Source organism: Centrocercus urophasianus, unplaced genomic scaffold (assembly GCF_019232065.1).
Source record: "Centrocercus urophasianus isolate 14NV4802_14NV808 unplaced genomic scaffold, USGS_Curo_1.0 seq_19, whole genome shotgun sequence".
Taxonomy (NCBI): Eukaryota; Metazoa; Chordata; class Aves; order Galliformes; family Phasianidae; genus Centrocercus; species Centrocercus urophasianus.
The window spans coordinates 7,412,058-7,437,534 of NW_024884744.1; the positions used below are offsets into that span (position 1 = coordinate 7,412,058).

Below are 25,477 nucleotides of genomic sequence, written 5' to 3' on the forward strand. Positions count from 1 at the left end.
GGGGGGGCAGCCGCGGCGGGCGGTCGGCCTGAGGCGGCGACGGCGGAGGGCGCGGCGCTGCCCAGGGAGCCCCGCCGCGGGGGATCGCGACCCGCGGCGCCGGGGATGTTGCGGTGGGTCCGGCAGCAGCTGGTAGGTGCCTCGTCGCGTGCAGCTAACGGCCGGCCCCGTGCACGGCCCAGGGCTTCTACGCGGGGCCGTCCCGGGAGGCGTGGGGCCGGGCTGGGGGGCTGTAGGGCTGCGGGGGGAGGGGGGAGGAGCGCTTCTCCCGTCGGGGAGATCCGGGACCCGGCACTCCGGGTTTTTTAATCGTTACTTAATTTTTTATTTATCTAACACGTATCCAGGGCTTAGAGCAGTTTTGCTCTGGTATTTTGTGATTTATTCTTTTCTTTAAACCCCGTTGAGAGCGTGAAAAGCGCATTTCTTTGCCCGTGGCCTCCTTGAGCTCCCCATACTTCAGGGAGGACGGCAGGCCTCTCGCCGTGGGCTGACACACCTGGGTTTGCAGGCCTCGCCGCCTACTTCGGAGGCTTTGCACCTGCTGTACGTGTGCGGCACTGCCCTGTGCCTGAGAGCTGCGCTGTGCTTAGGGCTTTGAAAGCGAAACCTGAGGTGAATGTCAGTGCTTTTGGGGGAGACTGCTCGGGAAAGGCTGCCGTAAGGTCTCTGCTTTCCAGCCTGCCGCCTGCGTTATTTCTCTTTCATTTTCTGAAGCAGTGAAATCAGTCTGCTTCAAACTTTTTCCGTTGCTTGCAGTTACCTTGCATCCCAGATGTTGCCCAGGTTTGTACGAAAGAAGTACATTAGTTTGGCTTTTTTGTATTTATGGCTAAAAGGTTTGTCTTGTGAGTGTTTCTTTTATTTGTTTTATCAGTTTTTGCAATTGGAGAATTCTGTGTTTATTTTTTTTTTTATTCTCCTACCTCTTTCCTGTGGACCAAAGCAAAGCCACAAGCTTTAATTAAGTACCTTAAGTGAAAGGTTAAAAATCACTTTAGTCCCCTAACAGCTCTGTGTTTTCTGTGATGGCTTCCATGGCAGCTTGACAGCGCTGACTGGTTTGGTTTAACACCGAGATGTATTGACCTGGAAATTAATTACTCTTTTAGAGCTGTGATTGCACTTCTCTGTTCTGTAACAGGCATGCGTGTATTTTTTTCAGAATAAAGTGTGCTTGGTATAACAGCTATCACTTTTTTTTTCCTGTGAAGGTGGCTTGAGGTTGCTGAACGAGGTTTTTAAGTTGGCTGCTATAGAGCTGTGATTAGAAGACACTGCATCAGTGCTAGGAATCCATATATCAACCATGCCTGCTTTTCTTTCTGTCTGTATGCTGTCCAGCTTTCCAGAAACATGTCTGGCCTTAAGAGAAAGTAAAAAATTTATTGCAAGAGGATGAGCAGTACTCTTGGCAGTAAGAGGGTTTTCTTCTAAAGTAAAACGTTGGTGGGAAAACAAATGCTTGAAACTTGCTAGCTTTCACAGGAGAGTATTAGGATTGTAGAAGAAAGGGATAATAAAATGCTTCAACAGGGAAGAAATGACTGGAAACACACAGGTTTTGGTGTTTTTCTTTCTGTAAACCTCACTGCTTGACGTTAATTTTTGTTTCACAGCTCATTAAGTTGAAACATAGCCTAAGATAGGTATCACACTGTACATTTCTTCAGAGGGACACTCAGACAGCTTATCCCTGTGTATGATCATTCATTTAACATACTTCCCACACACTTACTTCTTCATATGGCTGTGATGTTTAGTTTGTATTAAGAAAGAATGTCAGAAAGCTGAGAACCTGGGGAAGGATGTTGAAAAGATAATTGGTGCAAGTGGGAAGAGCGGGGTGACAGAACCAGGGTTGTTTGTAGATGGCTCTGCCATCTAAGGAATACTCAGACTATTTGAATTAAAAAAAAAAGGCAAAGTCTGTCTGAGATATTTCTGATGAAGGGAAAAGAATGTGTGGGATTGGATTCCTTCAGAGCATGCATTTTTACCTGCATTCGATGTGGCAAGAGCTTCTGAGAAAACTATTCTTGTCCGTGTATGAGGATTGGAACCAAGCACATATGTGGGAGTCATCACAGTTGGTTGTTGTAGTAATACAAAAGAAAAACGTTGGTGTGAGGAAGTACTGGACTGAGGAAAAAGAGAAGGGACTGGTACTTGGCTGAAGATAGTTGTTAAGTACTCTGTATGAAACCAGTGAATATTTTGCAACTTCTTGTTTAAGAGAACTGTATTTTGTATGCTCATTAATGAGATGGTCCTGAATAGATATGTGCTCAAAAACCTGTGATCTCATGTGAGTTGTGAAAGGGGGAAGGGAAAAATGAAACAGGTGTTCTTAGAAGCAAGTCACAGGGGAACCTAGTATGCAATTCAGATGGTTTCAGCTGTGTTCTTGAAGTGGTAACTTTGTTCTGTGGACATATGGAAATGACTTCCAGTATGAAAAAAAACCAAAATGGATGACAATAAAACTACTGTTCGGTCTTCATTGCCTATGTAGGAATTTGTTAGAAATTGTCAGGAGTTTTTGGTAACTTGGCTGTTAGTTGGCTTTGTTTCATCAGTAGCACCTAGTAACCCCCCATCTGTCCCAGTCTGATGCTGTCTAATAGTGAATGTACTGCTCAATAAGTCAGTAGCAGCGTGCAGCATTCTAGTCAATATTATGATATCATATTGCAACAGGTTTTAGTTATTAAAAAACGTAAAGCTAATGGAGTATAATTACTTGTGTTAAAAAATGACTAAAATGCCCTGATGCATGTGAAAGAGGAGTGCTGAGCAGAAGGATGCCTGAGTTGGGGCTGTGTTACCTCGAGGTTGCAGGCGGTCAGTGGGCATGTGGATTTGCTGCGGATTGCATAACAGCACAGGCACAGCCAGCTCTGCTTGAGAAAAGCAGCTGAGTAAACAAAAGTTGATTGGAAGTATTGTTAATATTGAGGAATGGTACACCTGATTTACATTTCCAAATGTGATACGTTAAACTACGCTGCTGTTCTGTATATATACGGCTTATGGTAGCTCTCTGGGTGAGGTTTGTGCAGTACTGGTGTGAAGCATAAGCACAAAGCAGTGTTTGTAATGCTCAGTAACTTCCAGTGCCACTTGGTTTGATGCATTTGTGACAGGGTCTGGGCTTTATGTCCTGATGGTGTGTATGCAGCATAGGAGCTATTACAGCAGTATCAACAAAGTAACGGTGATTGAGTTGTCCTGCAAGGAGGTCTCCAAAGCTGTGGTAGAACAGCTGAGTGCAGGAACCCAGCTGTGGAATTTTGCAATTAGTCCTGCTGAGCATGCACATGGCCATGGATTGCTCTCTGAGCTGTTGTTTTGTGGGGTCTGAGCCCACTGATCTGTTAAGCAGCAGTGAGGTGCTGTGTGAGCAACAGGGGAGAGTCATGAGCTACCTGCACAGCCTTCTTCTGTGAAGGACAGCCCAAGAGAAGCAGAGTTGGGCTGTACTTGGCAGACTGTTTTCTTCCTACAGCAGGATTACAAGGAATGCTTTTGCTTGTTTTGTGTTTGGTTGCGGTTTTTGTTTTCCTCCCAAGGACAGTATCAGTAGGAGGTTTGGTCATCTTTTGCATGAGCTCAAATGAAAACTTTTGCTCTTAATGGAAGTATCCTTGCATAGAGTAGCACTACAGGCCTGTATGTCAGGATTTTTTCCCTTTCCCTCCAGGTATTGTGATCTGTTGAGATGTCCTGAGAGGAGCAGATGGCATTCTGTAATAGCTCGCTGCATTCTGAATAAGGACAGCACTCCTCGTTTACATCAATGTGTGTGCTTTTCTAACTTAATCATTCCAAATAATCGACCCTGTGCAGGTCTTTGGGTGTGGGGTGTGTGGTGTTGTGTATTTGTTTGCAGGTCTATTTTTGCTTAGGAGTTGCTGGGTTTTTGCATACTGAAAATACTGTGAACTATTCCAATGACTGAGAATCCCAGCTTCTGGAATCACTTTGATTTCTGGATGGGATTTTTTTTTTTTTTTCCCCTCTTTTCTTACCTGTTAGTGACTGTGCACTCTTTTGATAAAAAATGAATGGTTGTTAGTCATTGTATACTTAAAAAGGAAATGTGTATTTGCTCAACAAGAGTTCCCCTGGTTCAGACTGCCCAGCTAAAGCCTTCTGTGCTGTCACTGATGGATCACAGTGAGAAGAGTGTGGGAACAGCCCAAGGGCTGCTTCAGTTTCAGAATCAGAATCGTTAATGTTGCAAAAGACCAAACTAGGGGGAGGACTGTGAGGTTGTGATCAGCTTGCTCTTAATGCAGGAGAATGTATGGCCGTGGGTTTTAGGCTGTGACCTGTTAGACTAGTCCTACCAGGTTAAAAGGCCCAAATTGCGTTTGGGTCTTTTAACCTTATTTTCTTTCAATATTCTGCAACTGCTGAGTGCTGATGCATTTGCAGCACAGTGTGTTCCAAAGCATGCAGAGCCTGGCCCTGCCTGCTGCCAGCTGGCTGTGCTGGGGGAGGCATCCGCTGTGTCCTGTGCAGAAGTTTCACATCTTATCTCATTTAAAAACCAACAACAACAAAAAAAACCTACCTGATAAAACCAATCTTATCTTAACACTGTTGTTTTTTTTTAAAAAATTGTTTTTAAAAAATAGGAAAATAGGAAAATTTGAGTGATTGGATGTGCTGTGCTGCTGTGAGACTGGAGGTTTAACCTGTATCTGATCCTGTTGGGTTTTTTTGGTTGCTTTTTTCCCTAGCCACGAGCCTTTTTAGCAGCAGGTTTTTATTATGTTGGATTTCCAGTTGTCACACACAGCAGCACGGCAGTTTCAAGGACTGTTATCTCTCTACTGTGGAGGTCCTGCTCCATTAGTAGCTGCCTTAATGTCTAGTTATGGTTTTGGGGGTTATCTAAACTCTCCTCAGAAGATAAGCATACAATCTGAGACAAGTCAATCTGTGCTGAATGAAATCATTTACCATCTGTGTTATTCAATTGCTATTTGATTTTCCTAGTTTTGGATGAATTGACAGCTGTTGTTTTTTCTTACTGTGATGTCCTCTGTTGTCATGACTGCATTTGCCACTGCCTCTCTGAGCACAAGGCATCTACAACATATCTTCTAAAAAAATCCTTTAACTTCTAGCACCGCATCTCTTTTAAGCCAGCAGATTAAAGCTGTAGAAAGATAGATCTGACAAAACAGCTCTGTTAAAGCAGAGTGACCTGTTCAGCAAAACACAGGTGACATTTGCTGCTAGGCTTTTTTTTTAGTATAGAAACCCCTTTTCAACTGTGTACTGTTTGAAGAAAAAGAAAAATAACAACAGGACTAAAATGAAACTGCTTAGCGATAGCACGTGGTGGTGGAAAAGACAGGCAGTAGGACCAACAGCCATGCCATCGTTTAGAAGACCTTGCCATTCCTTGGCTTCCCACGTCCTGTGCCTTAAGAAGACTTTTTTCTTCTTGTTTGCTTGGAGAGTAAAAGGGGGAGAGGGGAAATAATGATGCAAGCACAAGGAAGCTGTTTGTTTCCATCCTGAAATGTTTTACAAGGAAAAGCTTTACATGTCATAGACCAAAAAGTATATTTTGCTATGTGTTGTTGCATTTACTTACTCCTTTATTCCCATGCATCTCTCTGTGCTAGTTCTGTGTTGGCTGTGCTGACCTCTGCAGGTATTTAGATATCTGGAAAAAGAATTATGACAAAACAGAGAGGGAGCTTATGATTTAGTGAGCTTTAGGGATGAAGATGTATGTAGACATGTCTGAAGGCAGCACATTAAATTAATGCTTAGGTCCTACATCATGTTTGAAAAGGAATTAAAACCCAGAGTGCTATTTGATAAAAGGAGTAGCCTCAAATCTGTGATGTTTATGGAGCAGACTTCATCAAACCTGTTAGGAGGAGGAGCCAGGCAGCTCTAGCTGTGAACTGAGTTCTCTTTCCCTGAAATTTGCTAAGCAACAACTGTCAGAGCAATTGCCAGTGCAACTTTGACACACATTCTGAAAAAGCCATGGGGTTTATTGTCCAGGGCCTGAGGTGTTTTTGGAAGAATTTTCAAGTTTTTTTCATCTTAAAGGGAAATATGAATTGAACTTGCAGTGCAGGAGCTGATAGACACCAGTAACTGTTGCCTATTGGAAGTCATCTGAGTACTGAACACAAGGCTGGTCAGTATTCACGTGGAATAACAGCTGTATGGGTAGCACAGGGCAGGAACCTGCTTGTATGAAAAAGGTTCGTTAATGGCTCTTAAAAACGGTGGGCAAACAGCATTTCATTCTGCATTAACAGTACTTGTAGTTTCCAAGCAAGTGAAGAGATCCGTGATTCTTTTGTGTTTGTCCAGTCATGGAACTGACAAATGTAGTTTCTGTGCATGGTGAAATGGCTAGCTGCAAGTTTGACACTGCTTTGTAATTTTTAGTGAAAAACAAAGTTGATGATGTGACACAGACTTGAATGCCTTATTTCAGAGCAGATTTTTTTTTTCTTTGCCTTTAGCATTAAGTGAATGAATCCAGTAACCATGAATAAAGTATGATTAGATGTTTATTTATTTATTTAGATGCTGTGATGATTATTCAAGGCATGTGAAGGAATTCTGTGTTGAATGTTTCATGTACTGTACTGGGTCTGTACCTCTTGGAGTGATTTGGTTGGTTTGGCTGCTGCTATTTCTGTGTGATGGAGCACTGCAGAATTGTAGCACTTCACATGTTCAAAGTGCTTCATGTATTTTCAGCAAAAATAAGCTTAATATACTTTGTAAGCAAAAGAACAAAGAATTTGGACTGCAGATACTGTTAAGCTTCAACTTCTGATTGACCTCTTTGACCATCATAATTCAATCAAAGTAGTTAGGAGACCACCAGCCATTTCCCATGAGCTTGTGACTTTCTGCTTAAAATCTGAATAGTCACTAAATTCCTTCTAGACTTAAATGCACTTTCACTGAGAAGTCTTATTTTTTTGTCATCTCTGAAGCAGATTGCTTTGCCATGCGTGCGTTTGATTCTTGCCAGAAGTCTCTGCTGCCATTTTCCTCTTGCTTAGTGAGTTCCTCATTCATTTCTTATTACTAGCACATTTGCCCCTCTGCAGCAGTATGTTTTGTTTTTTAAACTTGCCATTCTATCTGGATATGCAGGGTGTGTGGTTAGAGGTCATTGATAAAGGTGGATGTGTGCCATCCCACGAGTGCATATTTTTTGGGGAGGCTGTTAATGACAGAGGAGGAATATCTTATAGGCACTAGGTTAATGAAATAGTTTCAATGCAGGAGCATAAGAATTCTAATAATATTGTGGAAAAAGTGCGAAATTGGAATTCTGTTGAAGACAGGCATTTGTTTTATCTTATGGTGTCTGCAGTGGATTCTGGTGCATAAATGCAGCGATTTGGATTGTAGAGGTGTAGGAGGAGGCCTGTTCCTTAGCTGATGTAAAGTTGGATTATTTTAAAATTAAGCAGCGTCCCTTAATTTCTGTTACAATTTTTCACTGCAGCCAGAGCTGAACACGTCGTAGGTCTTTGAAAGAGCTCAGGTAGAAAGGCCAACTTGTGTTCTCAGCTGGCTTTTCCCATTGGGTTGTATTGGTGTTACGTGATCAGCGTGTTTGGCGTCAGTCAGCTGGGGAGCTGGCACAGGTGGAAGAGGCTGCTTGGGCTCACTTCTTTCTTGTGCAGGTAAACAAGGAGTGGATGGTCGTTTTGTTTTTAAGCAGGGATTTTTCCAAATTCTTTTTGTGGGCATCTGATGGGTGTTCTGACAAAATAAATGAAACTAAGAATGGCTTGAGCTGCATGTGACCAGGCCTTTGTTCCAAGCACCAGTATGACCTCTCTAAACACAGTGCTATGTATTCATGTATTGACTTTGTGAAAGGAACCTTTCTTGCTTTCATGATCTCTTGTTTCTTCCAGTGTTTGCCCAAATAGTGTATTCTGACAGTAGGTGTTTTGGGAAGTTACAAAACGGTTTGTTACCAGCTGTGCTGAGCAACCGCGGCCCTGTGAGCAGGAAGAGGACACTGCCTGAGCAGTGCACAACTTGCAGTGCTCTTTTGTGTCTTTGCTGCAGTAGTATTTAAAAGGGCAGGAACAAATTGCACGGCGCTACGTAAACCCCGGGGTACTTCAGCTGATTAACTACTTGTTTAAAATTGTTGTGAGAGGCTGTTTCTTCTTTCATGCTAACCTTTGATATGACAAATTCAGTTTGATAACTGCCCAGCTAGATGACTGAAAGAATTATTGCTTGCTGTTTTGAGTATAATCTTACACAAGCTTCTGAAAATGTGCATGGAGTGTGGATATAGATCATCTTACCTTACAAAAGGAAAGTTATTCCATGTATATTAAAAAAAAAAAATCCAAAGCAAGAAAGTTAAATTTCCTCAGAACAGCTTTAATCAAACCATATATTGGCAGCAGGTAATAGCAGGCTTTGGGGATTTCTGCTGGGAAATGCCTTGGTGTTTCTGTAGCTGTGGTGGGTCAGTCACCTTCCCAGGTAAATAAGTTTCTGGGACAGACTTCAGATACATTTATTAGTGTTGTAAACCAGTATGTGATGTCCAGAGGGTGTTGTGGAGAGCTGCTGCTTTCCTGAGCTGCGCTCAGTGTGATTTCTGGAATGAGGAGGAGTCTCTGGGCTTTCCTTCTTCCAGTCACTGGATACTGGTTCTGTACCAGGAGTTCTCCTCACAAGTAGGATTTTCCTTTTTTTTTTTTTTTTTTTTTTTTTAAATTTTCCTATAAAAAATGAGAACGATCGAGAAACACAAGGAGATTGTTAATACACTATTTGTAGGCAGATCTTAAGCAAAAATTGCTTGTCAGATAACTTGTAGCTATTGATGCATGTGTTACAAAGCTGGAAACAGCAACTGATTTGTTGTGTGCTGGTCTCATGTGTCACTAATCCTAATCCTAATGGGGAGATCTGCAGATTTCTGCTGTCTCTCCTAACAGTGCTTCAGAGTGCTTGGGAAGGATGTGAAGGGATGCTGTCCTAGGGTAAGCTTTTGTAGTAGTGCTATTAGTGAAGTACATGTTTGCAGTAGATGGAGGTGGGTTTTCCTTTCTTTGTTTCTTCATGTTTGCAGGTGATGGGATGGCTGTCTCTTCCTTTGCGCAGTTCTTTTTTTGTGGTGCTTATTCTCATTTGCTTACTTCGCTTGTTTCCTCAGTTACCCAATTCCTTGTTCATGCTCCCACTGCTTGGGCAGCAGCAATGCAGAACTTCTCCCGTGCTGCATGTTTACGTTGTGCTGGCCAAGCAGTTGTGTTGGCCACGTAATTGATGGTTTTAGGGATCTGATCCATTATAAAAAAGCACCAACACACAACTGGGAGCATGGAGGCTTTTCAGCCAAGTCAGTTTCCCACTCTGCTTTACCGTAGGGCTGTGCAGGCAGTGCCCAGCACGGCGGTGTGCTGGGGGCACGATGTGGGAAGAGGAGGAGAGGTGGCTGTTGGAATCAGTTTCTTCCACCCAAGAAATAGCACAGAATCACAGTCAGAAGTTTCCCCTCAGTTCCCAAGCATGTTTTCTGTGCTGGTTAAGAGGAGCTGAATTTATTACATGGAGGATGTCTTTGTCTAACTCAGAACACCGAGGAAATCACTACTGAAGAGTTCAGTAAAAATGTCTTTGCATTTGGTTAGAGTCAGTACCAATTTATATTCCAAAAAAAAACCAAGCAGGAATCACCTTATGTTTTTTTCTCTTTTCCAAAAAATTAGTCTGGCTTTCTGCTTTGTAAATCAGCTTGACTCGGACATTGCTGTCTTGTATACAAGTCGTGTTTGTTTCAGCTGTTTTCAAAAAACAAATATGTCAAGTTTATCTGGGTGCAGATTTTCTATTAGGCTGTCGTGTAGTGAAGATGAAATAGGAGAGCTGTATTCCAGTGGTAGATGAGGTCTGGTTTGTGCTTTTTTTTTTTTTAAAAAAAAAAAAAGAGTGGCTCAGCTCCAGCCAATAAATCTATATTTAATTTGCAGCATGAAAGGATGAAAACAAGTCAATCTTATGGTTAAAATTGATGTTTATTTACAATGGATTCATGTAATACGCCTGATTAAGAAGTCTTTAGCATCAGGTTTTGCAATAAACTCTGCTTTATTTGTTATGAAGTCAATGGGCTGTGACTTAGGTAGAAATCACCTCACTAGGCAGCAGTAGGAAAAGAAACTTCTATTGAAAAGTATCAGTGACAGCTATGATTTTTTTTTTTTCTCAAGAGCCAAAACTTGATGTAGGGATTCCCTACTCACGCTACTTAGCTGCGGAAACCCTTTGAGAATGGCACATTGCTCTGATTCTGCAGCTCAGTTCCATAATGACTATAGAAATAGAGGAAGAAGCTGCTTCCAAGCAAAATTAGGAAGCAGCGTGCTTCCTGCAGCTCTGCTGGTTTGTGTGCAGCTACTGCCCTGTTCCCTCTGGGCAGAGGTTTGGACTACAGGCTGCTGCAACAGGAGCAGCATCTCACAGCGGTCACAGTAATAGGAGAATTACAGCAGTTTCTCCTCCTGAACAATTAAATTCTGCACAGAAGTTGAACTTTCTTGGAAAGGAAGTGTAATTAAAATTTCTCTGGAGAAGAATTCTCAGTAGATAATTATATGATGACAGAGTTGCTGGGCAATTTTGAAGCATCTCTCATGGTTACAGAAATAAAGATTAGGAGTTGTGGGTTCCTGTCCCAGCTCTGCTGCTCACTCCCTGCTGTGGCTGTGGTCAGCTCACTGGGGCTGTCAGGGGTGCATCCTCTGCCAGCCAGAGCTGTGCAGCTCCAGAGGTTTGTGTCTTCAGCCTGCCTGCCTCCTGCACTGTCGCCATGGGTCTGCTGTGTGAGCAGCGTTGGCACTTAGCTGTGGTAGATCTGAACAAAGCAGTTGCAGTTTTAAGCTGTTTTGGTCACACAGCTGCAGCTGTAACCTTTTGTGGCTTGAGATTCTGATTTAGAAAATACATCCCTTGCTTGTAACCTGTTCGGTCTGGTTGAGCAGAGCTGTTCCCTGCTAAAAATGCTAAGAGTGCTCCTTCAGCCAGGGCTCAGATAGTGACCTAAAAGGAAAATAAAAGTACTGCAGTAAAAAATATCTGTGATTTTGGAGTGACTGACATTTTTCATTGAGTAAGAAGCACAGAGATGGCCATTTACCACCACTGCAAGGCTACTCATTGCTTTCTTCGCTTTTTCACTTTTCCCCCTGCTTTACATTTAGTCATTTTGAAATGGAGAAGTTGAAAGATGATTTTCCAAAGTGAGAGAATCTGGCATTTCATGAGTGCCAGACATGTTCTGCGATACATCTGTGCGCCTGCTCTTACTAATTTAGCACAGTGTTTCTCTTATTTGTAGAACAACTATATTGTGGCATCTTCTGTAGTGATTTACAAATAGTATGTCACAAATGCCATCTCCAAACTGCTTCTGCTACAATATTCTTTTTTTTAATTTTATGTCAGCATTCAACAGATATCTTGCTTTCATGTTGATATGCCTTTTCTTGGAGTTGTGAACAGCTCTTTCCTTGTATTTTTGGCATCCTGTATGTACACTGTTCCAATCCTTTCCAATTTCTACTTTCTGTTATCATTGCACAGCCTTCCACACTGCGGTGTGACTGCCGTGGCTTCTGCTGCTCACTGGAGGAGCTCTGTTCTCCTTCAGGTCTCTCTCAGAACTCTCCTGTTACTACCCTCCTCTTTCTTCTGCACCTCTTTCTTTCCGAAGTGAAATGTTTCTCTATTAGAGATGAGTAATGCAGTAACCTGCAGGTTTGAAAGGATTTTTTAATTATGTCTTTACTTTAAATGACGCTGTCCTAGATGTGAACATACCTCATGTCTTACATTGGAGAATTTTATGAGTGAGTGAAAATTCTTGCTTGCATCTACCATTTCTTTGTGTAGTTCATTTTGCTCGCTGTTTGTCACCCCCACTATTTATTGGTATGGAAGTCTCTTCTGCTGGAGCTCTCTGAAATACCAGTTCTTATTAGAGATCAACCAAGGTCTGAGCCTGGTTTCACAAGTAGAACAATGCAACTGCAAAGGTAAATTCCTCACTGCCAGTACTGGAACTGGTAATGCCCTTTCTGCCTGTTTTATCAGTTGTCCTTTCTCTTGGCGTCAGAGAACAAGGAGGCCGTATATGACACAAATCACGTTTGTCAGTTCAAAGATAAACGTCTGACTCCCGTGCTGAGATTCATGACTTCCCACACAGTCGCTGGTGGGAGCAACTTGACAGTTCCAAGTTTAATTGCTGGTTTGCACCACATGGTAGAGCTTTTTCGTTTGTATTTTAGTCATTTTCTTGGACTGTTATCTGAACTTTGTGTCTCTCTTGTTGTCTCTTGCTATCACCTGCTTCTCCAGGTCAGAATACAGGAGCTGGCAAAGGCTCTGTGAGTCATGCAGCCCCAGGAAAGGCTCTAGTAAAGATAGGCGACAGCGACCTAGTTATAAGCCCTTGTGTTACGGAGACATCACCGCCTTCCCACATGACTTGGTTTGGTTTCTGATTATTCCTTGCCATCCCAAATTTGTTTTTCTGGCACCAAAGCTAAGTTTCCGTCGCTGCAGCTGAAGCCTGCTTCTATTTTTCCTTACCCTTCAGGTTACTTCTCAGTGGAAGCATTCTTTATGCTGGAAGATGTGCTAGCATTTTCTGAGTTTCCTCTGCCTTAGGCTGTCACCTCAATTTGTTTGCTCTTTGCTGGTTATTGTTCAGCCTTGTACTATAACTCATGTTTTCTGTTATGCTACTTTATACATCACGTTTCAGTTTAATACCTGCATTCCCCTCTGCTTGCAGAGGCAGCTGATGAAAATCCTGAGCGTTAGACATGAAGCAAGGCTTTGCTTCCAAGGGGCGTCACTCAGATTTGCTGTTTTGGCTGAAACTTATTGCAAAGTGTTTCTGAGTAAAATTTGTGTTTGCTTTCACTGTTGCTATCAATAATGTGTGAATCAATGGTAGAGTCAATTTTGAGATTAGCCTACCTGTTCTTGGAGATTGAGTTTGCTGGTGAAAAACTCTGCGATCTAGTCAGGCATATGTGGTTTCATTTTTAAGCTGATGAAAACTTGTACAAAAAACAATTATAACAACATAGTAGTGTGACCTATTTGCTTTGTCTTTTCTTTTGATCTAATGAAGTTATCATGGGCATAGCCATGAATTTTTTTTTTCCATAGTTCACATATTTTCATCTCCGTTTCTGCTTCTTTTTTCCTTGAATTTTCATGAGACTTTCTTGAGCCTTACAATTTATTTTTCTTTCATTTTCCAGAATGAGTACACAACTGCAAAAATTGGATTTTTTTTTAATTCAGCTTCTGTAAATTCTCTTGACAGAGCAGACTTTAATTTCCAGGTTTATTTTATTTCTGATTCAAAAGCCTGCGTTCTAAATCTGTTCCTTCATAGCTAATTATCATTTTTGAGCACAATGTTAGCAGATATATATTTTTTTTAAACAACAGGTAATAAAAGTAGTCTTTCCTGACCATCTTTTTTTTTTTTCCTCTCATTTTGTGTTCTAGGGTTTTGACCCACCGCATCAAAGCGATACACGAACTATTTATATAGCAAATCGTTTTCCCCAGCATGGCCATTATGTTCCTCAGAAGTTTGCAGACAACAGAATCATATCATCCAAGGTAAGGGGAAATACTTGGTACAGCCCATCACTCTCTCCCCAGAGCCTGTGTCTAGAATGATGTTGGTCGGGGCTTCTAAAGTGGCTTTTAAACTAGTTTAGCCCATGTCTGGATTTAGTAGGAAGGGTGAAGGGTTTTTTTGGGTGAAGATTTGTAAAATTGCCGTATCATAAGCAAGGAATTGTTGCAGGTTCCCTCCCAGTGTGACCTTGGATAGGAATCAACAGAACTGATAGGATGGGGATGGTGTTTTGTCATTGAAGTGTAGGAGAGAAAGGGTATAGCTGCAAGAATAAATCTGTTCTCTGGTAGCCTGGCTGCAAGAAACTACATTAGTCTGGTTTCTCCTATCCAAATTGGCATGAGAACAGTTAAAATGTCTGTAAAGGCAACACAGTTGCTACTCCTGCTTTCCTTCTAGGTGCCCTTCATGGGCCCATGAGACTGGATACAGCTGTTCTTTTTGGGAGTAGGGCACTGCCAAGACACAGTTTGGGGAGGGCAGATGGAAAATGGGAATTAAGAGAGTTTGATGGGAGAGAAAATGAATTCTACTGTTCAGCATGTTGTAACTATTTTTTTTTTTTTTTGCCTTCAGTATACAGTGTGGAATTTTGTTCCAAAAAACTTATTTGAACAGTTCAGAAGAATAGCCAACTTTTATTTTCTGATAATATTTTTGGTTCAGGTAAGTGAATAATACTCATTTTAGCCATAGAAATTAAGGTGGTAATTGCCATTTGTGTTGTGGATTCTGCTGCTCGCTTTCCATTCTATGAATTTATTTAACTTCTCAATTTCCTGTAAAAACAACACATTTCCAGCTTTGCTGGTAAAATTTGAAGTTTGCTTTCATCAAATTGGACAGTGTTGCACATTCTTGTTCTGTATGGGATCTTACTTGTGTAAATCAACACAAGTTTGTCATGCAGTTCTGAATTCCTCAAATTCACATAAAAGGAGCACACAGAATTTACAGCTAGGGTTGACAGTTTGTCGGATTTGAAGGTATCAGGGCTGCCAGTAAAGTATAGGTCAAAAATACCACTGCGGCTTTTGTAGCCAGATATATTTCTTTTAATTAATAACATCAGCGAGTATATTAAGGGATAAGACTGTAAATTTACTGTGATATTTGTACCTCCAGCTCTGTAATTGTACTGAAATTCTCCAGAGCTATTGCAGACTTAGATGAAGGATAAGTGAGATAGAGATGGTAGGGAGAGAAAATACCACTTGAAAGATTTGGTTCATATCTAAGACAGAGACAGGATTTTGGGTTACATAAACTGTTCTTTCATTGTGAAGTAAAATAGTTGGCATGTGTACAACCCTCTGTGGTGATTGACCAGTACTTACATTATGCACGTGAAAAAGGTGGTGCCTCATGACAAAAACCAGAGTACTGAAGTGCTGGATAGATTCGGCTGTGACTCTGTCATGTGTAAGTAGCACAGCCAGTTGTGCATCTGTTAATCCATTGCCTCTTGTGTCCCATGATCTTTTTCTCTCACATTTAAAAAGAGTAAACTTTCTAATAGACTGAAAATTCTTGTTAGGGATTGCTAGGATCCCTAAAGAAAGTCATATTGTTGTGGCTTCATTTAACAGGATGTGCTTCCTGTTCTGTTGTCGTAGTTAAGATACTGACTTTGTCCTTCCTGTTGTGGTGTCCCATACTGTTTAGTGGATCATAGCACGAGGAAGATGGGAACATGCCAGAGATGGAATGTAAATGCTACTTACAGTTACCACAAAGTGTTGCTTTTTTCAAGCTTTTGTTTCTTCCTAGTGCAAATTTACTTACATAATTCAATTTCAGTCACTTTTCTTCAGACTATTAGTTTAGACTGAAGTAATATCTAAACGCAATGCCCATGAACCAATGTGAACCTTAAGGCAGAACTGCTATTCAGTGTTATGTTATTCTTCTCTTAATTTATGACTTGAATGAATACCCTAATTTGTATGTCTTGTGTATATGTCTTTGTTCTTGGAAACATAATAGGAATAAAGCTGCAGTCATTTTTGTTCTTCATTGCTGTTTTTCTATTGAACAGAATTTTGTTTTTATTCAAATCTCATCTAGAATTTCATTAATGCATAATACTTTTCTTTTTACAAGGCGAAGATGCCTTTAACATTTGATCACCATGGTATCTTCTCTGTTGTGTGAATCTCATGTGACCACAATGCAGTGCCTGTCAATGCCACTTTATTCCACCGGGGATGACAGGGCTGGGCGAGTTCTTATTGTGTGTTTAAATGTGTAGTGCAATCCGATCCACGCTGTCCACCTCACATATGCATGCCAGAAACGTAGTGGCAGACTGCATTTTGGTTACCTGATGCTCTGACCAGCTGTGAATGGATATGTGTCCACCTCTTAGCAGGCACTGGTCTGTGGCATTCTGGTGACGTAAGAAGAGGAACAATATGCCATGGTGATTCCGCTGGTAGAAAACTTGCCCCCCTTTAACATGTGAGCCCATCTTGAGAAAGAGGAAGAGATTGCAAATGGCAGAAATGTCATAGTTAGGCTTATCCGGCCATAACTAGAGGCTTCTGGCAGGGGCTGTCTGGGACAGGGTGCTGCTGGGCTGAAATTGTAATGCTGCAGTTGAAGAACACGCGGTACTGCGAGCTAGGTCTGATTTTGTTGTTACTTTCTAAGTTGTCTGCATCTCAGTGAAATAAATAAATAGTGCACGTGTTGTAATGTCATAATCTGTGTTCTCTGTGGCTCTTGGCTCTTAATAGAGTAAACTTCACATGTGATTTTCTTTTTCTTCTTTAATGGTTCCCAAAGCAATGCCATAAGTCTCAGGTAAAGTGAATCAAATCAATATCTGTGGTTTTGAATAGCCCTCTTGTGTATATTTTCTTTGCAGCACTTGACCGTGATGTTTTTTCCTGCAGCAGAGAAGAGCCACCAGCATACCACTTCCCCCCACACACACATTTTAGTGTATACACTGCACTATGGCATGAAAACAATGATAGCACAAATTGTGAAATGTGCACGTTGGAGGAACCAAAAAGGGGCTGTCTAGGAAAAGGGCTTCTTTAATATCTGAACTGCTGGCAACTGCTGTTTTTTAACTTCATTTTCACTTCTGAAGTGTTTGTTGTTATGTTCTGTACTGCTGTAAAGCAGTTGATTGTATAGAATAGTGAAACTGCGTAGCAAAATGTAGATTTGACTTCATAAGGTGAAAATATATATTTTAGCAATGAGTCATAAGATTGGCACGTGCTTACAGGTGTGATTAAGTCTGTTCTGTGGCCTAGCACCTTTGTACCATTATTGACATCTGTTTAGATGTCAGGAAGTGACTTTTGTTCAAGACGAAAGGATGTCCAGTAGAATTCCTATAGAACTTGGAAAAACAATTGTCATGGGTTTGTTTATTTTTTAAATTAATTTTAGTACAATTGTAAAATCAAATTGGGGCTAATTTTTACATTTTCTTCTCTTTTAGCTCATGATAGATACCCCAACCAGTCCTATTACGAGCGGATTGCCATTGTTCTTTGTCATAACTGTGACAGCCATAAAGCAGGTAACGGGGAAAAAATCCTGTAGCATGGATCTTGTGGCTTTAAGGTGAAGTTAATTAACAAAGTCTGACCAAGATAATGTTTAGAAACAACAATTAAAAAGTGATGTCTTCAGAAATACTTTGTCTGTTTTATGTTTCTTGTTAGGCACTTCATCATTTTGCTTAGTTGTCAAGCTCTCAATGACTCACCGTAGTACCCTTAAAGTGAATGACTGTCAGACAGCATTTTTGTCTCAGCATTACATGTCACTTGTTGTAAGACCTTTTCTGAAAGCCCCTCGCTTATTCCTTTGGCACACCTCACTATGTATTAAAATTAATCCTTCTGTGTAACTGTGAGAAAGGAGCTTGGGTAGGTGATGCAACCTGTGTCTGTCAGTAGTTAAAAGGCAAATTTTGCTCCAAGGGATATGTTTCATGGCACGAAGTATACATTAACTATAATCCTGTACTAGGTAAAAGATACCATTTGGGAATTTTGGGAAGCTTCTGCTTTTGGGGTTTTTTGGGGGTTTTTTGTTTGTTTTTTTTTTTTTTTTTCAGTTGCATAAAACATTTTGGAATACTTTACAGCACTTGAAATAAAAAAAAATCTTATGAGTTGGGTAGGAATCTTTAAGCACTGGACTGGATCCTGGGAAGACCTACAAACCCTCTAAGGCTAATGTAGAAAGGGAATCTTCTGCTTTCTTCTTACCCTTAAGGTGAGAGGAGAAAGAAACAAGCATTGAAATAAAGTGGTGATGTGGCTAGAAACTATAATTGTTTCTGCAGACAGATAGTTTTCAGGAGCTAGCCCCTTCAGAGGATTTTACAGTGCTGTCTTGAGAAGACATTCAATCATAGCAACTGAAAATTAAGCAGGAGAATGATTTGGAGTTAAAGTTGGAATTTCAATTTGCCTGTTGTGACAGCAAGACACAAAACCACCCTGAAGTAGGGCTAAAATAAAAATAGCTCTGGCTTTCAGTCAGATTGGTGTTTGGGGCAGAGGGGGACTTAATGCTGTAGAAATCTCTGAATTGCCATTCGGTTTATTGCTGTGCAGTTAATATATGCAGAGCCCTAACCCAACTCAGTTGCTACACTGACATCCAAAAAATGTATTCAAGAGCTGTCATTGTAGAGAATTTCACCTAAAGCAGTATAAGATGAAGATGATGTTGAAAGTTGGTTACAAATATTAGGGTGTGGTTTAAAGTCCAAAGTAGTCCAAGATGATCTATTGCCTTCTTGTTTCCCGGTGTCCAGTCTTACATTGGGAAATTTAAATATTTTACCATCACCTGAGAAGAACAGAGATTCCGAAATTCATTCCAGGAAATTCAAATCATGTATGAGCTGTTGAGCATTATGAGTTTTTTCTGACCATTTCAGATTTATTTTCAAGGGCTGCTGGAACCACTGAATCTGATCTGATGGACTCTTGTCTTTATTCTACCAGCTGCAAAGTGGGCAAGCAATATTCACAAGCTCTTACCTTGGAAAGACAGTTCAGTGTACTCTTTCCAACAGACTGCACTTGAACCAGAGGGAAATATAAATCTTCTTTTGGAATGCAGAGGAAAACACCCAATATGGTCTCCAAACCAGTTCCCATTTTCTCTCCACCAGAAGTGGAATAGGAAGAAGTTTCTAGCAGAACCTCAGGGTACAAATTACGTGGGATAAATGTTTAACAGTAATTCAGAGGTCTTTCCAAAGTTAAAAGGGAAATGAGAGGTGTTATCTGTATTTATGTTTGAGAAGTTCAGCAGCAGATGGAAAAACTCTAACGTGTTTTCATAAGGCCAGTTAACTTGGTATCCCTATCAAAAAGTTCCTTCAGAACTTCACTGTATTTTAATCTCAGCCAAGGAAATGGAACCTTTTCTTATCAGAAGTGCAATTGCACCTAGGTCAGAAGAAGGACATAAAGACTGCAAAATGCTGCAACTCATGCTGTGTCATTTTGTTGAACTTGTTAGTTTGGAACACTTTCCTCCTGCTGCCTCTGAAGATGCTTAGGCAGTCCACAGAAGAATCAAAAATAACAGTCAAGAAAAACAGAACAGATGTTTTTTTTATTTTTATCTTGTACAGATAACATTTTCTAAGGAACTTTAGGGAACTTGGTGCATTTCAGTAAGTTCTTAAGTATTTAGCAAATAAGTTTATTGGACACATGGATATTTACATGGTTGCCATATGAATGAGAAGTAACTGCTTTGCAGAATTTGGTTAAATATACAAGTAAACTGAGAGTGAAAACCATGCAGTCCAGTTTGCAGGCCTGCTTTAAATTTATTCTTGACTAAAGTACACAGATGCTCTTTTATTAGCAGGAATTAAAAATATGGTCAGAGTGATTTTTATCTGTTTTCTGTTCATGCAATTAAGCAACTTCAAGAGTGCTCCCGCATCTTTCTTTTGGTAGTACTTTTTCAACGTTTTCAAGTGAGGTTAAGGTACTCCTCAAAAATGCTGCAGTGGGTAAACTTTGGGGGAATTTACACTGGCCGTAGGAAGTTGGCTCTTAAGAATTCCCTGGAGTGAGGTGTCACCATTATGTTGCAGACAGTAGGTGTCAGATGGAGAAAGCGCTGAAATCTGTATTTTCTAAAGAAGGTAAATTCCTGTTCTCTGCCAAATGCCCATATTGCTCAGCTGTTCAGATTTATGAGACAAACACCCCAAGGTTACTCGATCTTCCTCGAGTTCTTGTTTTCTTCTGTCAGTCACCTTTTAACAAGGATCTGTAGGTACTGGCTCTTGAAGTTTTTCACACTAACTAGAAAAGAGTCTTAGAGAGTTTCAGGATTCTAATTTCCCAGTATCGCTGTGTGGCTTCTGTTGTGACATTTTAATAATTTTTAAGCATCTAGCATATAAAATAAGTAAATTTTTTCCCTTTTTTGGTAGTAACCTAGGTAGCTTCGTACTTGCTGGTTTCATTTATGCTAGTGACAGTGTGTTTGCATGAAGGTAAAACTGCAAAACTGTGCTTGAGCATGTGGAACTCATCAAATAATTTCCTTTCAAATGCAAGTCAAGGCTCGGAGTTCTCAGCTGCATCTGTGTTAGTAGCCTTTGTGTTAGGACATTTATACAACTTCTCTAGCATAATAGGAGTTGGGATTATGAATGCTGTTTCAGGGGACCCTCTTTTCCTGTTTGCAGCTTGCCACGGAAGTTGTTTTTACTCTTCTTCATGTTATTTTATGCATAGAAGCATTCTGGGAAATGTCTCTACTATTGCAAATCAGTCGTGGAAATCTTGCCAGGAGGTATGAGGTGGTGGAGAATTTTTGATCCTCTGTGGTTTTACCAGAAGCTCATGAATTCTGAGGATTCTTAAGAATCATCATTTGCTTCTTAATGCATAATATTTTATGGCAGCACTGTTTTGTTTCATTCTGTGCATTAATGTAAGTTTATGAACCAGCTGCCAGAAAATGTCTTTTCTATATTGAGTAAGCTTTTTTTCTAATTCCTAACTGACATCTTACGTACTCTTCCTGTAAGCCTGCTTTTGTTATTGGAGTTGAATGCATGCATGCATTCATCTCCTGTTTATTTGACTAGGCTTAGCGAGCAAGAAGCAGAACTTAAAGCTATTCAGTAATACTTGCTTAACTTCTTATTTATGAGCACTCTTTTTTTTTTTTTTTTTTCCCAGAAAGATATATTACAGCTGAACGGCTTGTGTAGACAGACAGATTTATTGAGCTCACTTGTAGCACTTAGCAGGCAGTACTGAGACTTGTGAGTCCAAGATCATGCTATTTGTCACCGTGCTTTTAGGTTAAGTAAAAAATGTATTAATTTCTTAAGAAAGCAGGAGAGGAAAAGTGCACCTGGATTCACTCTCATGAATGTTTGCACATGTGCACAGAATAAAGGATGCTTGAAGAGATGCCAAGTGTCTTGTAAAGAAATTCTGCTTAATTTATGTATTAAAAATACATCAGCATAGAATACAAAATAGAACAGCAACAACAAAAATCCATTAGAGAGACTACGAGTGACTGGTCCATGTTTTGAGGTGTATTAATCCATACAGATCTCATACTGAATGAGTGCTTGTTGATACATCCATACAAAATGTCAGTTTGTTTTATCAAAACACAGGACAGTTGTGTTTCCTCAGCACTGTTTCTACTTGAGTAAAGTAAATGGTTTCTCAGCTTCTTGAGTAACAGCTGTGATTGATGCTGGAGAGAAGTAAGTAACTCCACGTGAGGCTGTACAGCAAGCAGTTTGAAGCATGTTTATTTAAAAGAGGTGATGCTTCACAAGTTTATGCTTGGAAAATAAATGTGTGTTTTCACAGGGTTATGAAGACTGGCTACGACATAAAGCAGACAATGAAGTAAACGGTGCTCCAGTTTATGTTGTTCGAAGCGGTGGCCTTGTAAAAACTAGATCTAAAAACATTCGGGTATGTGCCTAAAGACAGAGTGAAACTGTTTAAAAAAAGAAAACAACCCAACAACTGAAGGTCTTGTTTCATTATTAATCTCTGTTTCATGATGATTCATGATGTTCATGATGATTCAAGAACAGTTATAAATTTAAATCTTCTCAAACTTTTTTTTTGTATACTTCTCATTTATCTTCATTTCATTAGGTGGGAGACATTGTCAGAGTAGCCAAAGATGAGACTTTTCCTGTTGATCTGGTGCTTTTATCTTCTGATCGAGTGGACGGTTCATGCCATGTTACTACCGCAAGTTTGGATGGCGAAACTAATCTTAAGGTCTGGATTACTGTTATGAAGTAGAATGTAGCTAGTATGTGATGCCATCTGATTTCTTTATCTGAAAGTTAATGGATGGTGTTTTCCAGACACATGTTGCAGTCCCAGAAACAGCAGTGTTACAGTCAGTTGCCAACCTGGACAAACTTGTAGCTGTCATAGAATGTCAGCAGCCAGAGGCAGATCTATACAGGTATAATTAATTTTGACTTTGTTTCAAAATGCTTATTAATGATGTGTTCACTATTAGGAGAGAGATGGGTTTTGCTAGATTTAAAGTAGTTTCAAACATATGTTTGTATCTCAGGATTTAATTATGAGCGTAAGCATTTATGTATGTGATGAGTTGGAGTATTTCAATACTAAATGAGAAACCATAGCGTACTTACATTTTGAGTTTTAATCATAACACTTATTTATGTACCTTTCTGTTCTAAACAGTAAACTTCTTCCCAAACTATTAAAAATTAAGTGGACAGTGAGTCCAGGCAAGGTGAAGAAAGAAACTTGGATATAATTCCTTCAGGAGATTTCAGTTCAATATAGGACTCCTTGTGAAAGTTATTGCCAGTTTTGCCTTTGCCCTATTGTTCTCATTTATTTGCACTGTTAATTAAGACTGATTATTTTGTATTTGAGAAATGTTAATGGTCTTTATGTAGATGTGGAATGGCTCAGTGTTTATTTTATTTCATTTTGCCCTTTTGAGATTTTATGTAGATATATCTGACACGTGACCCTGTTTACTCTGTTTCATAGATTTGTTGGAAGAATAACTATAAGCCAACAAATGGAGGAAATAGTACGGTAAGTAAAATTCTGTCAGATTAATGTTAAGAACATAGTGGTAATTAAACTGACCATCACAAAAAAAAAAGCTATGGTTGAATAAGCATCAGGGAGGGGTGTTTTAAATTGAATATTTAGTACACAGATTGTTTTCTATTGAGGGCAGCGTGGCTGAGTCTAAAAAACAAGCTAACAAAAAAGAGCAGTCAGCCAAACAACAGAAACACGAGTCAGACACTTCTCTTCAAAGTGTGATCTTGTGTCATGATGCTAAGTGTGTCACAGAAATAAGCTAGTGCTGTGATTCTTTCACTCTTTAATGTTTATAAATGTTATACTTTTCTAGTAAAACTTCTACGTGAATCAAATATGAAAGCAGTATTGATTTCCATTTAAGCTAATGCAGCTATTGGAGTAAAGTATCCAAAATTAACTTTGTATGAACTTTGCCCATAACTGTGCCTTTATTTTCAAAGTTTTTTTTTATTTTCACGTTTTGCAGTTAGCTGATCAGATGAATGGATTATGTTGACCTAATAGATGTGAAGAGAAAAAGCACATGTAAAATTTTATCTTTTTGCTTTAGAAACCAGAATTTGCATGGTTATATTGTCCATCCATCTTTATTTTACCGATTTGAATAATTTCTTTTGAACCTGGCAGAGAATTTCAGTTTGACAGAGGGGTAGAAGTAAGATAAAACAGATAAAACTGAAATAACACTCTGGTTGCACTGTGAACTCGACAGGATTTTGGCATGTTGGCTCTTCACTTAACTTGCAGCTCTTTCTGAACCAGACATTTGGAACATTTAGCGCTAGCTGCTAGTGGGAGGATACTGGGGGGGTGACCAAAGGATGAAACTGAAAGCTCTGGAGATGAGAGGGGATTTACAGAACGCATTTGACCTCTTTGCATAGGAAACTGGATGTCATTAGCCCCACAGAGTATGGAACAACTCATTTTTAAATGCTGGTATGTCTATTTCTTTTTAGACCTCTGGGGCCTGAAAGTCTCTTACTTCGTGGAGCAAGATTAAAAAACACTAAAGAAATATTTGGTTTGTAGACTCTTCTTAAAGCATGGTGATGAACTGTGGTTTGACTCTACTTGCAGTGAAGAGACTGTGATAATCTTCCTGGTGGTTACCTGAGGAGATGTGATTGTAGATGAAAGTAATGCTATTACACTAAAGAATCTCTAAGGATACAGAGTTTCAACATCACTTTATGAAAATACTTCAAGTGGTTTGATAAAGGAGTAACTTTAATGGTTAAATGACTGATATTACTGTTACATTGTTCAAGACTTTCTCTTGAGATTCTGATTTCCATAAAATACGTATTAAAGAGCAGTAAGAAATAATAATGGACAGTATTTTAGTAGGTGTTAAAATTACTGCAATATTTACTGTTTTACCATAGTGAAATATTGCAAATAATTACAAAATACTGTCTCACTGTTGCACTGAAGTAAATACAAAAATAATAGTCACCTCTTGATTTTTAGTCTGTGTCTCTTAAACAAAATGAAAAATGCCACAAATTGCATACATGCAGAGAGCAATATCCTTTCTCCTCTTTATTCCCAGGTGTTGCAGTGTATACAGGTATGGAGACAAAGATGGCATTAAATTACAAGAGTAAATCTCAGAAACGGTCAGCAGTAGAAAAGTATGTTTATTTTCTAATACCTTTCTTGCTTTTAGAATTGTTGTTTAGTCTTTTCTCATTAACTTAAGTAGCCTTGTGATCCCACTGTTAGGTTGTAGGCAAGGGAAGAGAGGACAGTTGGTTTACTTTCCTTCTGTGTAATTATATCCTTTATTGTTTCTTTAAGTAACACACAGACTTGTAATACTCAGGACGTAGGCAGCAGAAGTTAATGTAGGAGCAGGGAACACCTAATGGTAGGTGAAGTGCAGTCTTGAACAAGGTGCTTACAGAAGTATTCTTCATAGCAGTTGTAGCCTCTGCTGTCTCTGCAACATTACTATAAGGCTGCATCGTGTCTTTAAATAGGATGAACTAAAATCTTAATTGCTTGCAGATCTTTGTCCTGACTGCTGGTATCTGATACAACAGGAATATAGTTTTGTTTTGGGTATCTGCATAGGCTTTGTCCTTAAGGATATCTTCTACAGTGAATCTTGTTTCTAACACAAGTTGTAGGCTCAGTTTTAAAAAAGTTGTGTTATAAATAGGTGATGAATGTTCCTGTAATAGAGATTTAATATGTTGAACTCACTGAATTATTTTAAAAGAAAAAGGAGTTTTGATGTGTTGCCTTTCTTGTTACAAAAAAAAAAAAAAAAAAAAAAAACAAAAAACAAAAAAAAAAAAAAACAGAGAGTGCATCATCACATTCTCTTGGAAATGTGAGATTGATTATTCTTCTGTAGTCAGATAGAAACAAATCTGTAGGCTGCACAAGAAAAAATTCTGTCATCAGAGGGGTAGAAGGACATAACAGAATGTTTGAGAAGTCCCCTTCATATAGCATACCTAGAGTTAAATAACTAGATGGACAAGGAAGTGCTCTTCTAATTGAGGAGGAAGGTTCAGCTTTGAATTTCTGGGGTAGTTGTTTCTGCTGCCATCACAGCCTCACTAGATATTTGGGAAAGAAGGGAATGTCTGGAAGAAGACTGTCAGCCCTCAGAATTCTGGACAACAGGTGTAATACAAGTCAACTG

General features: G+C 39.7%; 1 protein-coding gene across 6 annotated transcripts in view; it reads left to right on the forward strand.

Annotated features, from left to right (window-relative positions):
- The first annotated feature begins 53 nt into the window (after positions 1 to 53).
- Positions 54 to 25,477, forward strand: part of ATP11B (ATPase phospholipid transporting 11B (putative)) — a 58,662-nt gene continuing 33,238 nt past the window's right edge. For 5 of the 6 annotated variants that reach the window (XM_042820779.1, XM_042820780.1, XM_042820781.1 and 2 more), the window contains exons 1-10: positions 54 to 132; positions 13,576 to 13,692; positions 14,291 to 14,380; positions 17,175 to 17,255; positions 21,568 to 21,675; positions 21,865 to 21,993; positions 22,083 to 22,186; positions 22,753 to 22,800; positions 23,778 to 23,842; positions 24,374 to 24,455. In XM_042820779.1, the coding sequence (XP_042676713.1) occupies positions 106 to 132; positions 13,576 to 13,692; positions 14,291 to 14,380; positions 17,175 to 17,255; positions 21,568 to 21,675; positions 21,865 to 21,993; positions 22,083 to 22,186; positions 22,753 to 22,800; positions 23,778 to 23,842; positions 24,374 to 24,455 (851 nt within the window). In that variant the 5' untranslated portion in view covers positions 54 to 105. Of the gene's footprint in view, positions 133 to 13,575; positions 13,693 to 14,290; positions 14,381 to 17,174; positions 17,256 to 21,567; positions 21,676 to 21,864; positions 21,994 to 22,082; positions 22,187 to 22,752; positions 22,801 to 23,777; positions 23,843 to 23,866; positions 23,963 to 24,372; positions 24,456 to 25,477 lie in introns of those variants that run through there. The other variant, XM_042820785.1, reaches the window with a different exon arrangement.